Genomic DNA, 13123 nt, shown 5'->3' with positions numbered 1-13123 from the left:
ACCATGAATACCAGTTAAAGGTGTTCCATTTAATAGCTAGTGTATTCACAGTACTGTGTTTACTAATTACCATGAATACCAGTTAAAGGTGTTCCATTTAATAGCTAGTGTATTCACAGTACTGTGTTTACTAATTACCATGAATACCAGTTAAAGGTGTTCCATTTAATAGCTTGTGTATTCACAGTACTGTGTTTACTAATTACCATGAATACCAGCTAAAGTTGTTCCATTTAATAGCTTTAATTTTGAATTTCATATCAGATATCTCGGTTTCGATTTATATACAAATTTCCGTCATTGTTATATAGTGCTAATTTAATCGCCTATATACAATTTATGGAATATATAGTATTAGATCTGTTAAATATATACATATCTTTATGTTTCCTCTCAATTGCAGGTGAACAGTGTGAGATTCACATCAACGAATGTAAATCTAATCCTTGTCTTAATGGAGCTAGATGTGAAGACAAAGTTTACTCTTTCACTTGTCTTTGTACCCCTGGATATCATGGAAACCTTTGTGAAGATGCGGGTATGAAACATATTTTGCTTTCATGAATACTAAGTTGAATGAGAGAGCTCAGCCATTAACATGTTGCACAGAGATAAATAAATCATTTGAAATAACACTTATGGAAAGGATTGAAGGATACAGAGACTACGAGCTAAATTAACTAATATCTCTGTACTTAATATTTATAGTAGTTACAAAATACAGTGGTCATTAAGGTTGTCAGCTAAAGTTATTCCATTTAATAGCTAGTGTATACACAGTACTGTTGTTACTAATTACCAAGATTACCAGCTAAAGTTGTTCCATTTAATAGCTAGTGTATACACAGTACTGTTGTTACTAATTACCAAGATTACCAGCTAAAGTTGTTCTATTTAATAGCTAGTGTATACACAGTACTGTGGTTGCTAATTACCAAGATTACCAGCTAAAGTTGTTCCATTTAATAGCTAGTGTATACACAGTACTGTGGTTGTAACTTTAGCTGGTAATCTTGGTAATTAGGTTCCATTTAATAGCTAGTGTATACACAGTACTGTTGTTACTAATTACCAAGATTACCAGCTAAAGTTGTTCTATTTAATATCTAGTGTATACACAGTATTGTGGTTACTAATTACCAAGATTACCAGCTAAAGTTGTTCCATTTAATAGCTAGTGTATACACAGTACTGTGGGGTTACTAATTACCAAGATTACCAGCTAAAGTTGTTCCATTTAATAGCTAGTGTATACACAGTACTGTGGTTACTAATTACCAAGATTACCAGCTAAAGTTGTTCCATTTAATAGCTCGTGTTCACATAAGACTGGGAAAATATAAGCAGAGTTGAAAATGTAATACTGATTGGCTGTCTAATAGACGAATACATTTCTTTACTGATTGAAATCAGGTAAAACTGTATTAAAAGACAAATAACTCTGTATATTTGTGGCTTAGTCGATTTTCTTACGTGGAGTGTTAATTACACTATCTTTCCACCTACTTGTAATAAGGTCAAATGAATGAAAGCTATCTGAGGTACCTTGATACTGGAACCATCATAAAATGACACCCCTAATACAGCTTTATACATAACTAGTGGCGAACCCGTGGACCTATGGCCCACGTTTACAGGGCCCCTAAAATGCAAATTTAATTAATCTAACCAACTTATTTGCTTGCTCTAATGTAAATCAAACCCAAAGTTGGGGTCCGTTTTCGGCAAATCCTCGTAAAGGTGTTTTCGCGAAATACGAGGGTTCCCTGAGGGGTTGGGTGAAAAGTTTTACCTTTATGCAAATCTCGGGGCCGAGACGATTCGTTTGGCGCTATTTAGCGAACCCATAGGCCCATGGCCCACATTTATAGGGCCGCTATAATACAAATTTAATGCTTGAACTACTATTTTGCACCTTTTCAGTTTAATGATAATTGCCGCTTTAATGCAAATTTAATTCTATTAACCAAGTTACGAACGGTATTTCGTGGGTCTACTTATTCACGTGCTCTAATGTAATTCAATGCCAAATTTGGGCACCGCTTTCGGGGAGTCCCTGTAAAAGTGTTTTCCTGAAGTACTCGGTTCCTGAGTAGCTGAGACGATTCGTTTGGCGATATTTAGAAGTTGGTGAGTCCAGCAGTTTAGGAGTAGTTACGTGACACACACATAGACACACAAGAATCAGTTCATGTTTACTTTATTAATATAAGGTATTGAAATTATGATGGAAACTCGTAACTTTAATAACAATAGTTACTAGCTCCCGAGTTTACCAGTTACAGTGGTTACTAACTACTACCCATAGTAATTATGAATTGTAATGGTTTAATTTTAAACTGGATACCGATCTTATAGTTTTCTAATAGATATTTTAGTTTATCAAAGTTTTCACCCATTACACTTTACCGCGTTGATTATAATCACACATACACTTTAAAAGGTGTAAAACGTCATTGATTAAGAATCAACAACATTATAACGTTTTTTTTTGTCACATTCACTCAATATAAAAGAAGAGAACCGCAAGAAAAATTATTTTAGAACTGTAAGAACAATGATCTTTAATCAAGGAACCTCTAGTTTGCTTGTACTCGATTTAAAAACGAAATAAATAAAACTCTGTCTATATATTCAGAAAGAGTAAGTAAGAAAGAGGAAAAAAAAGATATTTTCTTTGAATATTTAACTTATCTAGGATAACAGGACTTTGTAATGATTTAATCCCAACTTCTCTACTTCCGGTATCTTTCTTATGTCATACAGTTCTAGAGAAAACATTTTCCAGGCGTGATACGTGATACAATGTAAAACCAGAAAGGAGAAATTTTGTTAATTCTAGTGTACTTCTAGATCCAAAATTTTATAGATACTGGACTACTCGGATATATTTAAGATTTGCATAATAATTCAGTTTAAATGTGTTCATTTTAACACTGTATTTACGAAAGATAATTTAATTTTATCTGGAAGAGGAGAGACAGCGATATAAATTTTAAGATCCAGAAATAATGAGCTAATGTCTTTATTTAACGAGTTACTTGTTTATTGTTTTAACTAATCACGTGTATAATAAGCAGCACGGTCAACAGAGAAAGGTTCCTCTATGAACGATAAAATTTCTAATACTTTTGTGAGGGTTTGTGTTATGGACATAGTTTACCAAACCAAATAACTTCATAATATATAGAACTGCGAGTTGAAACTGCGCTCGGTTAAATTTCCACTTTTTCACAAATACATCCAACTCCTATGATTAAACTGATTTTTTATAGTTTATTTATATAAAAATAACCATCGATTAATTGATTATCTGAGAACTTCAAGATTTTCATGACTTTGTATTACATGAATTTATTTCTTATTATGTGTAGGGAGAATGTTGCTACTACCATAAATAATAATGCTTGATATGGCTGTACCGACTGCATGGGGTGATAACAAGAAACTGTTAAACTAAATTCCATGGCATTAGTTTAATGGAAGCTATTAACATTGTTTTAGAGAGGAAACTACCATCACATGTTTTAAAGAATCTGGTTGATTCTGTAAAGTAAAGGTCTGTTCCGAATAATAGGGTTGCGATCCTAGAGCTAATGTTGGTTACTATGGGTGTCACTTTCTTATTTGGTGTGGTTTATTGGTTTTTGTTGTCAAAAAAGTCATGATATCTAATCAAAAGCACCTTAGGTATGAAAAAAAAGGTGCGGCCAAAAAAGGATTGAGTGTACGACTTAAAAGAATGAATTAAAATTGGCGGCCAAATTACTAGCTACACTTATAGCATTGATGAGAATTTTACAACAAATATTCATTCATTAGTTAGCTAAACCGCGTATTTAACTGCCCACAGTTAAACAAAAAACGCGGCCTTGTTTAGAAATTCAGAATGAGGTATGTGAAGTAAACTAAAACTTATAGGAGTATCTTACTTGCGTTTTGTTTTCGTACATATTTTATATAATATGTACGAAATTATTATTTCATTATTTTCTTGCCAAATAGTTCAGTGTCCACCCTCAACAGAAAGAACAGCGCAAGGAGCATTTTATTGGAATACAACTGATCATGGTACCTATTCAGTGCAGGATTGTCCATATGGTATGTCTGACTCCAGAAAGGAAGGATTTGTCCGAAGATACTGTCATTTGTTGAGCAATGGCTTGGTTAAATGGGAAGCTACCTACGTGAAGAATTGTAGAGGAAAAGTAAGTACATTCTTGTCACTTGTTGAGCAATGGCTTGGTTAAATGGGAAGCTACCTACGTGAAGAATTGTAAAGGAAAAGTAAGTACATTCTTGTCACTTGTTGAGCAATGGCTTGGTTAAATGGGAAGCTACCTACGTGAAGAATTGTAGAGGAAAAGTAAGTACATTCTTGTCACTTGTTGAGCAATGGCTTGGTTAAATGGGAAGCTACCTACGTGAAGAATTGTAGAGGAAAAGTAAGTACATTCTTGTCACTTGTTGAGCAATGGCTTGGTTAAATGGGAAGCTACCTACGTGAAGAATTGTAGAGGAAAAGTAAGTACATTCTTGTCACTTGTTGAGCAATGGCTTGGTTAAATGGAAAGCTATCCTCGTGAAGAATTGTAGAGGAAAAGTAAGTACATTCTTGTCACTTGTTGAGCAATGGCTTGGTTAAATGGAAGCTACCCACGTGAATAACTATAGAAGAAAAGTAAGTACATTCCTCCGACATTCAGTGTAATATATCTGTCAGTTAAAGCTTGATAGAACAAAATATAATGGACACATTCCTGCTTTGTATTATTTTAAAGAAGTTTACTAATTAATATTAGGTTAAATTTTATGAAGTTTATAATCACTTAATGATTTCTCATTGCATGGATTATTTCTTGTAACTTTAACACTGTTTAAAATCAATAGAATGTTAATATTATAGCCAGAAGCTACTGCAGATAAAAAATCGTGTATAAAGGCAATTCTAACTTTTAGGTGTCGAAACACTTTGTTTTGAATTTAGTGTGATAATAAAACGGATGTTCTCTTTAGTTTTCACTTGTTTTGAATTTAGTGTGATAATAAAACGGATGTTCTCCTTTAGTTTTCACTTGTTTTGAATTTAGTGTGATAATAAAACTGATGTTCTCCTTTAGTTTTCACTTGTTTTGAATTTAGTGTGATAATAAAACTGATGTTCTCCTTTAGTTTTCACTTGTTTTGAATTTAGTGTGATAATAAAACTGATGTTATCCTTTAGTTTTCACTTGTTTTGAATTTAGTGTGATAATAAAACGGATGTTCTCCTTTAGTTTTCACTTGTTTTGAATTTAGTGTGATAATAAAACAGATGTTCTCCTTTAGTTTTCACTTGTTTTGAATTTAGTGTGATAATAAAACTAGATGTTATCCTTTAGTTTTCACTTGTTTTGAATTTAGTGTGATAATAAAACAGATGTTCTATTTTAGTTTTCACTTATAAGCGATAGCAACGTGATTTGCATTCTGTCTCTCACATTCCAACATTTTCCCAGGATTTTTATGTCGCGGAACAACTCACAGAGGAATTGATGTCTTTCACGGAGGATCCGACCAGAATCAACTGTGAGAAATTACAGGAAGCAACCAAACAAATCGAGAAAATTGTAGACTATGCTTTATACGATAAAAAGGTGTCTTTCTTTTTGGAGTAAACACTTTATTTTTGACAATTTGGCCTTTCTAAAACTATTAGATTTGTGTGAGTATGATTTACAATGCAGAATTTATAACGGGATTTTATTCATTATTTTTGGTTAAATTTGTTAATTATAAAGGTACTATCCCGATTTAACTGATGTATCATATACGTAAATAAGACACATTTCTAGAACGAACATTGATTATTTGAATTACTTTGAACTGACAATATATATTTACTGTAATAATATTTATATTCATTCGTTTCTTAAAGCTCAATAGGTGCAACTGTTATTATCATATCGGACTTCATGTTTCTGAAGATTGTAGATCAACATTTGATTTTAGACATTAAGATATTCTTTTCTTCACGACAATTCAGAAAGTTTTGATTAGCTGTATTTAATTTTCAGGCAACAAGGGAAGGTTAAATATCTCGTTAATATTGCACTGCATGATATATTCTTATGATATGTGTTGACTTTACAACAACCTGTTTCAACATAACATAAAAGAAACGGATATTTAACTGAAAGTTATGATTAAATGAAAACACACATATTCATATAAATGTCACAGAAATAATTCTTAGTAGTTGCTGATAACATTCGTTGAATTATAGTTTGTGATAATAGATATTTTAACTTTGGTTGTAGGGATTTTCGATATAGCACGAAAGCTCAATTTTATTCAGTTATCATGAAACAATTCATTCTAAATCCTAATTTCCAAAGCTTGCTTTTGTTTGTGTTATGCTAACATTTTTCACTCAGTTGAGTCTTTAACGGAGATGTGCCTAATAGTCAACATCACTCAGTTGAGTCTTTTAATAACCAACATATGATTTCACCTAAATTTCAGACTGGTGGTAAAGAAAACATTAAACTAAATTCAAATTAAGCTTTAAATAGTTTATTAGAATAGTTTCGTAAATTTAACCTATTTGTTCGAAAAATGATTTAACCAGTTTCTCATTCATACTTTTTGATAACACAGGCCTGCTGTGGTTTTAATATCTTGAAATGTTTACATGTTCTACAGAAATTCCTGTGTACTTAATCCGAAAATGATGTCCCTTTTTCTCCATCACTTACAGAGTTTTCATTAAACGTCAGTACACAAAAGAAAGACCACAACACGTGGTTTTGAGACTAAAAGACGTAGATTTCACAAAAAAAAATCAGGATGGAGAAGGATGCATATTCGTTTGACATCAATGTTCTTCCCTTTAATTTGTTTGCATTTTTGTTAACAAACATAATAATAACAAATTTTCATTGTAGTAAATGAAATAATAATTTGATCTAAGTAAGAGTTTTTTTCTTCCCGATTTGTAAAAACTCCTTGCGTGATAGAAAAAAATGAATAATATTTTTGAAATATGCGTGGCTGAATTATGGGAAATCCGTTATTAAAACCCAAACAACTTTTATGAAGTTTACAATTGCAGGCCTGTGTTATTAATTTACTGTAATCGTGATTACTTGTTTGGTTTCAATTTTATAAAAATATTAGAAAACACGTGCATTCAGAGAATACTAAGTCTTTTATTATTTATTTCTCATTAATTATTTAATTCTGGAAATAGTTTTAACATTATCATGTTTCTTACATGGAGTTTTCAGATGTTTGTTTGTGATTAATCTCGTGTAGTACTGCCTGTTGAAATTCACATTTTTATCCAGTTATTACATTTTTCAAAGTCTTAAGTGTGCTATTAGTGAGCGAAAATAAAAAATAACTTTTGAATTTTATTATAAGTTGCAAAGTCTGAAAGTGTTGCTGAAACTAACGCAATACTTTGTGATTCCTGCTTGAACAATAAAGAAAGATTTTTGAATACAGAGTTCATTGTAATTGCACGCTTTCGTATTTAAAACACCTGTCTATTTCTCAGAGTAAATTATTCATCATGAACATAATAATAATATCATCCAACTATTATCTCTAGATTGCCCAAAGAATGTTTTCAGTCATAAGTAACATGCTAGCTGTAAACGACAGTGTCCTGGCCGAAGCAGACGACAGTGAAAACACCACGAGCAGGTTCGATTTGTAAAATATATCAAAACGATAATTTGCTTTATAAATACTGAAGCTCATTCTGATTATTATTTATCATATTTCGCATATTCTAAAAATATCTACTTATTTAATGCAAAATAATATCTTGTTGATGACGAAGCTGTAAAGAGAAACATGGAGTATTAATGTTTTGTGAAGTTATAAGCATTTTCCTTTCTTTGCATGTTTGGGGTTATTTATTATTTAATGATGCAATCACATGAACAGTACTCTGAGTTTTTCATCATATACGTTATCAAGCTTGAGTATCGTATGTGTAACATTTGCGAATATGTCTGTAAAAGCTATATATAGTATTAATCGGATATACTTATTTTTTCTTACAATAGTAGAATAATGAACACGAAAACATGAATTTGAAAATTAGTGTAACATAACAAAATTGAAAATCTTCCGTTCAGGTGTGAGTATTTGGGATCAGAAAATTTTCTTTTATTTTCTAGGTCAACACTCGTCTAGCTAGCATGTCAACATTCTAGGAAAAAATTTTCCTGCAGAAACTAGCAAAACATCATTATAAATGAATGAACATGTTATGACTAAAGATAAATTCATAAGTGTCAAAAGTCAAAAGCCTTGCATAGTAAATGGTATTATAAGTGTCTGTTTTTTCATGTTTGGTATTATCGGCTACCAAAGCTGGCAGAAAATTGTAAACCAAGGTGTATTGAGCAAGGAAAGGCACTTTCATAAAACATATTGAATTATCGCACTTGTACTGTTATGATTATTTGAAAAATTCGCTCAAGTCAAACCACGTGATGCTTGTACGTATTAATGCCATCTTTATACAAAAACAAAAAATAGAAAAACAACATTTCTAGCAAAATAATTTTGTTAATTGACTATTGCAAAAATAATTTCTTTATAACTTGTTTTCTTTCCTTAGGTTACTTGAAGTGGTGGATAAGTATACGGCCCAAGTTAAACTTGAACAAGGACAAAGCGTAGTTCTTAATACGCACAATATTGCACTGAAAGCTTTATCCTGGGGCCATGAACTTTACTTTAACGCTGAAGAGTTTTTGACTTTCTCACCAAACTACCAAAACTATGAAGTAAAACAAAAGACTGTATCTAAAATTACAAATAACATTACTACTCAGAGTAATGAAAGGAAAGAAGTAAGTAACTCGGCTACTTCGAATGATGATAAAAATAACTTATGTTTTTTCGTATTTAAAATCTTAGATTTCTGCATCAGTATTACCTTTTACAGAATTACATTGGTGCACATTTAAATGTATCAAATCAGTATATGTTTTCAAAGACGCTTTGGTGAATATAAAATATTTATTAGTACATTTTTTTGTAAATATTCTAGAACATTTATACTAGTGCCTTATAAATCCGTTTTGTTTGTAGTTAAGCACAAAGCTACACAATGATATATCTGTGCCGTGCCCACCACGGGTATCGAAACCCGCTTTTTAGCGTTATAAGCCTTCAGGCTAATCGTTGAACCACTTGGGAACCTTATAAATCAGTGTGAGGAATAATGTATTTACATGTTAGGAGTTTCTATAAATGTATTTCGTTTTACAAATAAATGTATTTGTGTTTTCTGGAGTCTCAATACAGTTATTACGCGCAGTAGTGGAAACAGACTGATATCAGTACCGGAGTTGTTTGACGATGGAGATGCTCGGAAACACGGGATCTAACATCAGGGAAGGGTGGGTGGCTCATGAGATAAATGCACACGTTTCTATTCAGTGTCTTATGATTATCATAATTATCATAACTAGTAACTAGGTAAGAGATAGGTAAGGGACTTTTTACAAAATAAATTATTTATTATAGGTAGAGTCCTTTGTATAAAATACATTTTCCAACTGTAGTGGATACATAAACGCACCATCATATTACTTAATTATATTTATACTTATATTTTTAAGTTGTTAAATTATTTCTGAGACTGATAAAAATGGCTACAAAAACACTAATTTTTATACAGTCATTGCGCAATGGACAGCCTAAGCGAAGGCATGAGTCTAAAGCAACGAGATTACAAATAATTAGCTTCTGATCGAAACAAACTATTTGCATAAAGCAGAACTAAAAAACCCCAAGAAATGAGTATAGCTGATTTAATATACTGTTCTTACGTTCTTGTTTATAATGATTATAATGCATTGTTTCATCAGTTTGATGTCGAATTTCAGTTGTAATGTCAATAATATCTCACAAGGTTCGGCCATCTTAGAAAGGATAGGTTAGCCCTAAATCCATATACTAAGATAACAATACAAAATAAAGCGTATAATAAAACTATATAATAATAGAAATGCAAATAGATACAATAAATATTAGGAATCATAATACGCTAATATCATAATGCAGAATGGTAAGTGTGATGCTTTCGACGTCCGCCGATCATCATTTCTACTCCCCGTGAAACAGTTGAAAGAACTTCTAATTTCGCCTTACATAACTAGTATTATATATGTCTTTATTTAGGTGTATTCAGGCAATTTGTTTTATTTTTGTTCTTGTAAAGTGTATATCAGAAGGTACGTTAATCCATTTGTTTATTTAAGGTTTATATAATATATCTTTTGGACCATTTTCTGTGTCAGTCCTCCTGGAGTGAGGTCATACTGATTCCAAAGGAGTGGTACAGAGACTTGTAGAAGTTGGTATGGGTTGTAGATTAACACCCTTTAATATGCTTATTTGCACAGATCGTCTACGTAATTAAACTAAGGTTTGTGCGACACCACACTAGATCCTCAGTGTAAAACTAAAAATGGCAGATCAAAATGATTCTTTTACTTATTATTCCAATCTCCCTCTTTACATATTGTCTTCGTCTCGTATAGACGTTTGGAATTCTTCGCTCTGCCTTAGTAGCCAGTAAGAGTTGTACTGAAAAATCTGAAGTCGATCAGTAAGTCCAGACATACATATTGTATGAATAGATAATTTTGTTTTCATTTACATAATTGAATGTATGCATTTCCTTTGTTCTCATAACTGTTTTTAACTCTGCATAATTATTCTGAAACCTTTGTTTTGGGGATGCTTGATTTTTATCTGTTGAACATCAGTGTGCCTGTTGTTATGGTATGTGTCTACCATTAATTGGTTATATACATTTCTACTCTCCTCCTTGATGTAAATGTACATTGTACTCCTTTTAATCGTATATAATGTACGTTTGCAGTACTCTTTACGTTAGGAATAAGGGCACACAAATCAAATGAACCATCGAAGGGTTCAACCAAATTCAGTCAACAGGTGTGCGGGAATATTTAAGACCTCAGTAATAGTGAAAGTACGAGATTAAGTAAAGAAAACTCAGGGGAGTCACTAAACAATTCTTTCTTTCTCATTAAAACCCTGCAAAACATCACAAAATGCATACACAGGACCCTACCTCTATAAAACAGTAAAAAAGAAATACATATCATTCTACCCAAATGTTCCAGTCTGAACTGATTAAAGGTTCTTGAAATCTCTGTGTATCTTTGTCAAATAAGGATGAACAACATGAGATGGTCAATATTCAGGTTTATATGGCATGGCCTGAAAACAAGACATAACTTAGAATAGCAACAACTGGATAGTGTGACATTACTTAGATTCTTATTACTGGAGATCATTAATGAACTTCTACAGCTAACTAAAGTCTAAAAGTGTAACTGAATTATGAATATTATGTGATAGAACTAAAGTGATAGAAAGGTATGTTTGATATTAAAGGTATCACATTTACAATAGTATGAGTTACACTTTCTCCACATATTATATCATGCATTGTTCGACATTAAAATCTGATTTCTATACACGTCTTCTTCTATAGATAAATATATTTATTGTTAAGAGTTACAGCATAATTTGTAGACACGACTTCTCCAGTAAATAGGACCAGGCGAGGTCAAGCGGTTAGCGTGAAACCGAGGGTCCGTGATACGTTTCCCGTTGCCACAAAACCAATCTCTGCACTTTGGGGCCGTGGGTGTTTTATAATAGTGACGATCAAATCCTTCCATTCAGTTTGAATAGCCCAAAATTCATATTGGGTGCTGTTGAGTATCCGACCTCCCTCTAATCTATCAGTATATAATTAGGAACGGCGACACAACTAGTCTTTGTGTAGCTTTGCCCAAACCTCTGAAAAACAACATCAACAAACACAAATCCTGTAGTTAAATAATTCGTATTGTTAAGGTTTGTCTATTGACGAATCCTTTGATGCTCTAAAAGGAGACAGGTAAATACATGTGATACGGTATCAAAAGCGTTTGAGATTATGGCTTCACTTAAAGTTTAACAAAATAAATTATCCTCACTCTCTAACCATAGTAGGCGTTGTCTGCAAATGTTATTATTTGATTGAATAAGATGTTATTCTTTGTGCTTTTTTAAGTTTTATAATCTGTTATGTCCTAGCTTAGGAAATATTTTTAAAGACTCTCTCGACAGCTTCTATGGGCACGGTTATCAGTAATTCCTGAAAGAAAACCATCAGTATTATTCTTTATCAAATCTCTCGATAGCTCTTATAGAAACGGTTGTTAGTAATTCCTGTAAGAAATTTACCAATATTGATATTTATCAACTCTCTCGTCAGCTTCTATAGGAACAGTTATCAGTAATTCCTGTAAGAAAACCACCAGTATTATTCTTTATCAAACTATAGAAACGGTTGTCAGTAATTCCTGTAAGAAAACCACCAAGATAAAGAATACACAGGAGAAGTTCGAGTCAAATTTGTAGTTTATAAGAACGACAAATTATTTCGGAGTAGACTTGCAGATCCTAAGAGTTCATGTAGGTATCTGTATTGTTGGCCTATAAATATATGTATAGCTTGCAACTTTTGTAGTGGTGGAAGTATGGATAGAGATTATAGTATTTACACGTATGATATACTTGTTACTTGCTTTAGGTTTACAGTAGCACACAAAACCAGATCTAAAAATCGAAGTTTGTATTATCAAAGAAATGGATAAATGTCAGTGCTTAATCTTTTCGATAAAATATACAATGACAAACAGACGTACACATGATGTTAGGAAAACACGTAGGTTCAAGAATTAAATTTAACACAGAAATACGATATCCTACAACCCAAGCACTTTCTAAAGGTCGAAACAGTTTGGCCTGAAGAAGAAAGGCCCACTTTTCGAAAGCACTCAGGTTAGAGAGAATGGTATCTTTGTGTTAAACAGAAAGCATTGATAAGTTGATAACCATAAAAATTTAAATGAGCTAGCAGGATATTGTAGTACAATGTGAAAATCGTAGTTTATTCGAAAATAATGAAATTAACACATACAGAATCATCTTAGAGATTCGATATAGAAAGATCATAGTTTAGCTGATTGTTGTGTGACAGAAACTTTCCTAAATAACTTAAAACACTGTTTTCCACAAGAATTAAGACATG

The 13123-nt window shown here is 32.2% G+C and overlaps 2 protein-coding genes across 2 annotated transcripts in view; both read left to right on the top strand.

Annotated features, from left to right (window-relative positions):
* The window catches only part of LOC106458031, a 53827-nt gene that overhangs the window by 37931 nt on the left and 2773 nt on the right, over window positions 1-13123 (top strand). Inside the window, exons 6-10 of the mRNA XM_022384165.1 lie at window positions 404-538; window positions 4006-4208; window positions 5499-5636; window positions 7595-7689; window positions 8618-8852. Coding sequence (XP_022239873.1) covers window positions 404-538; window positions 4006-4208; window positions 5499-5636; window positions 7595-7689; window positions 8618-8852 — 806 coding nt within the window. The remainder of the gene's footprint in view (window positions 1-403; window positions 539-4005; window positions 4209-5498; window positions 5637-7594; window positions 7690-8617; window positions 8853-13123) is intronic.
* Window positions 12417-13123, top strand: part of LOC106458030 (adhesion G-protein coupled receptor G2-like) — a 30834-nt gene continuing 30127 nt past the window's right edge. The window contains exon 1 of the mRNA XM_022384162.1: window positions 12417-12504. The gene's annotated coding sequence lies outside the window, so the exon portion shown is untranslated. The remainder of the gene's footprint in view (window positions 12505-13123) is intronic.

Source organism: Limulus polyphemus, unplaced genomic scaffold, assembly GCF_000517525.1.
Source record: "Limulus polyphemus unplaced genomic scaffold, Limulus_polyphemus-2.1.2 Scaffold406, whole genome shotgun sequence".
NCBI lineage: Eukaryota > Metazoa > Arthropoda > Merostomata > Xiphosura > Limulidae > Limulus > Limulus polyphemus.
Note: the sequence above shows the minus strand (reverse complement) of the source record. Positions and strands in the feature narration are given on the sequence as shown.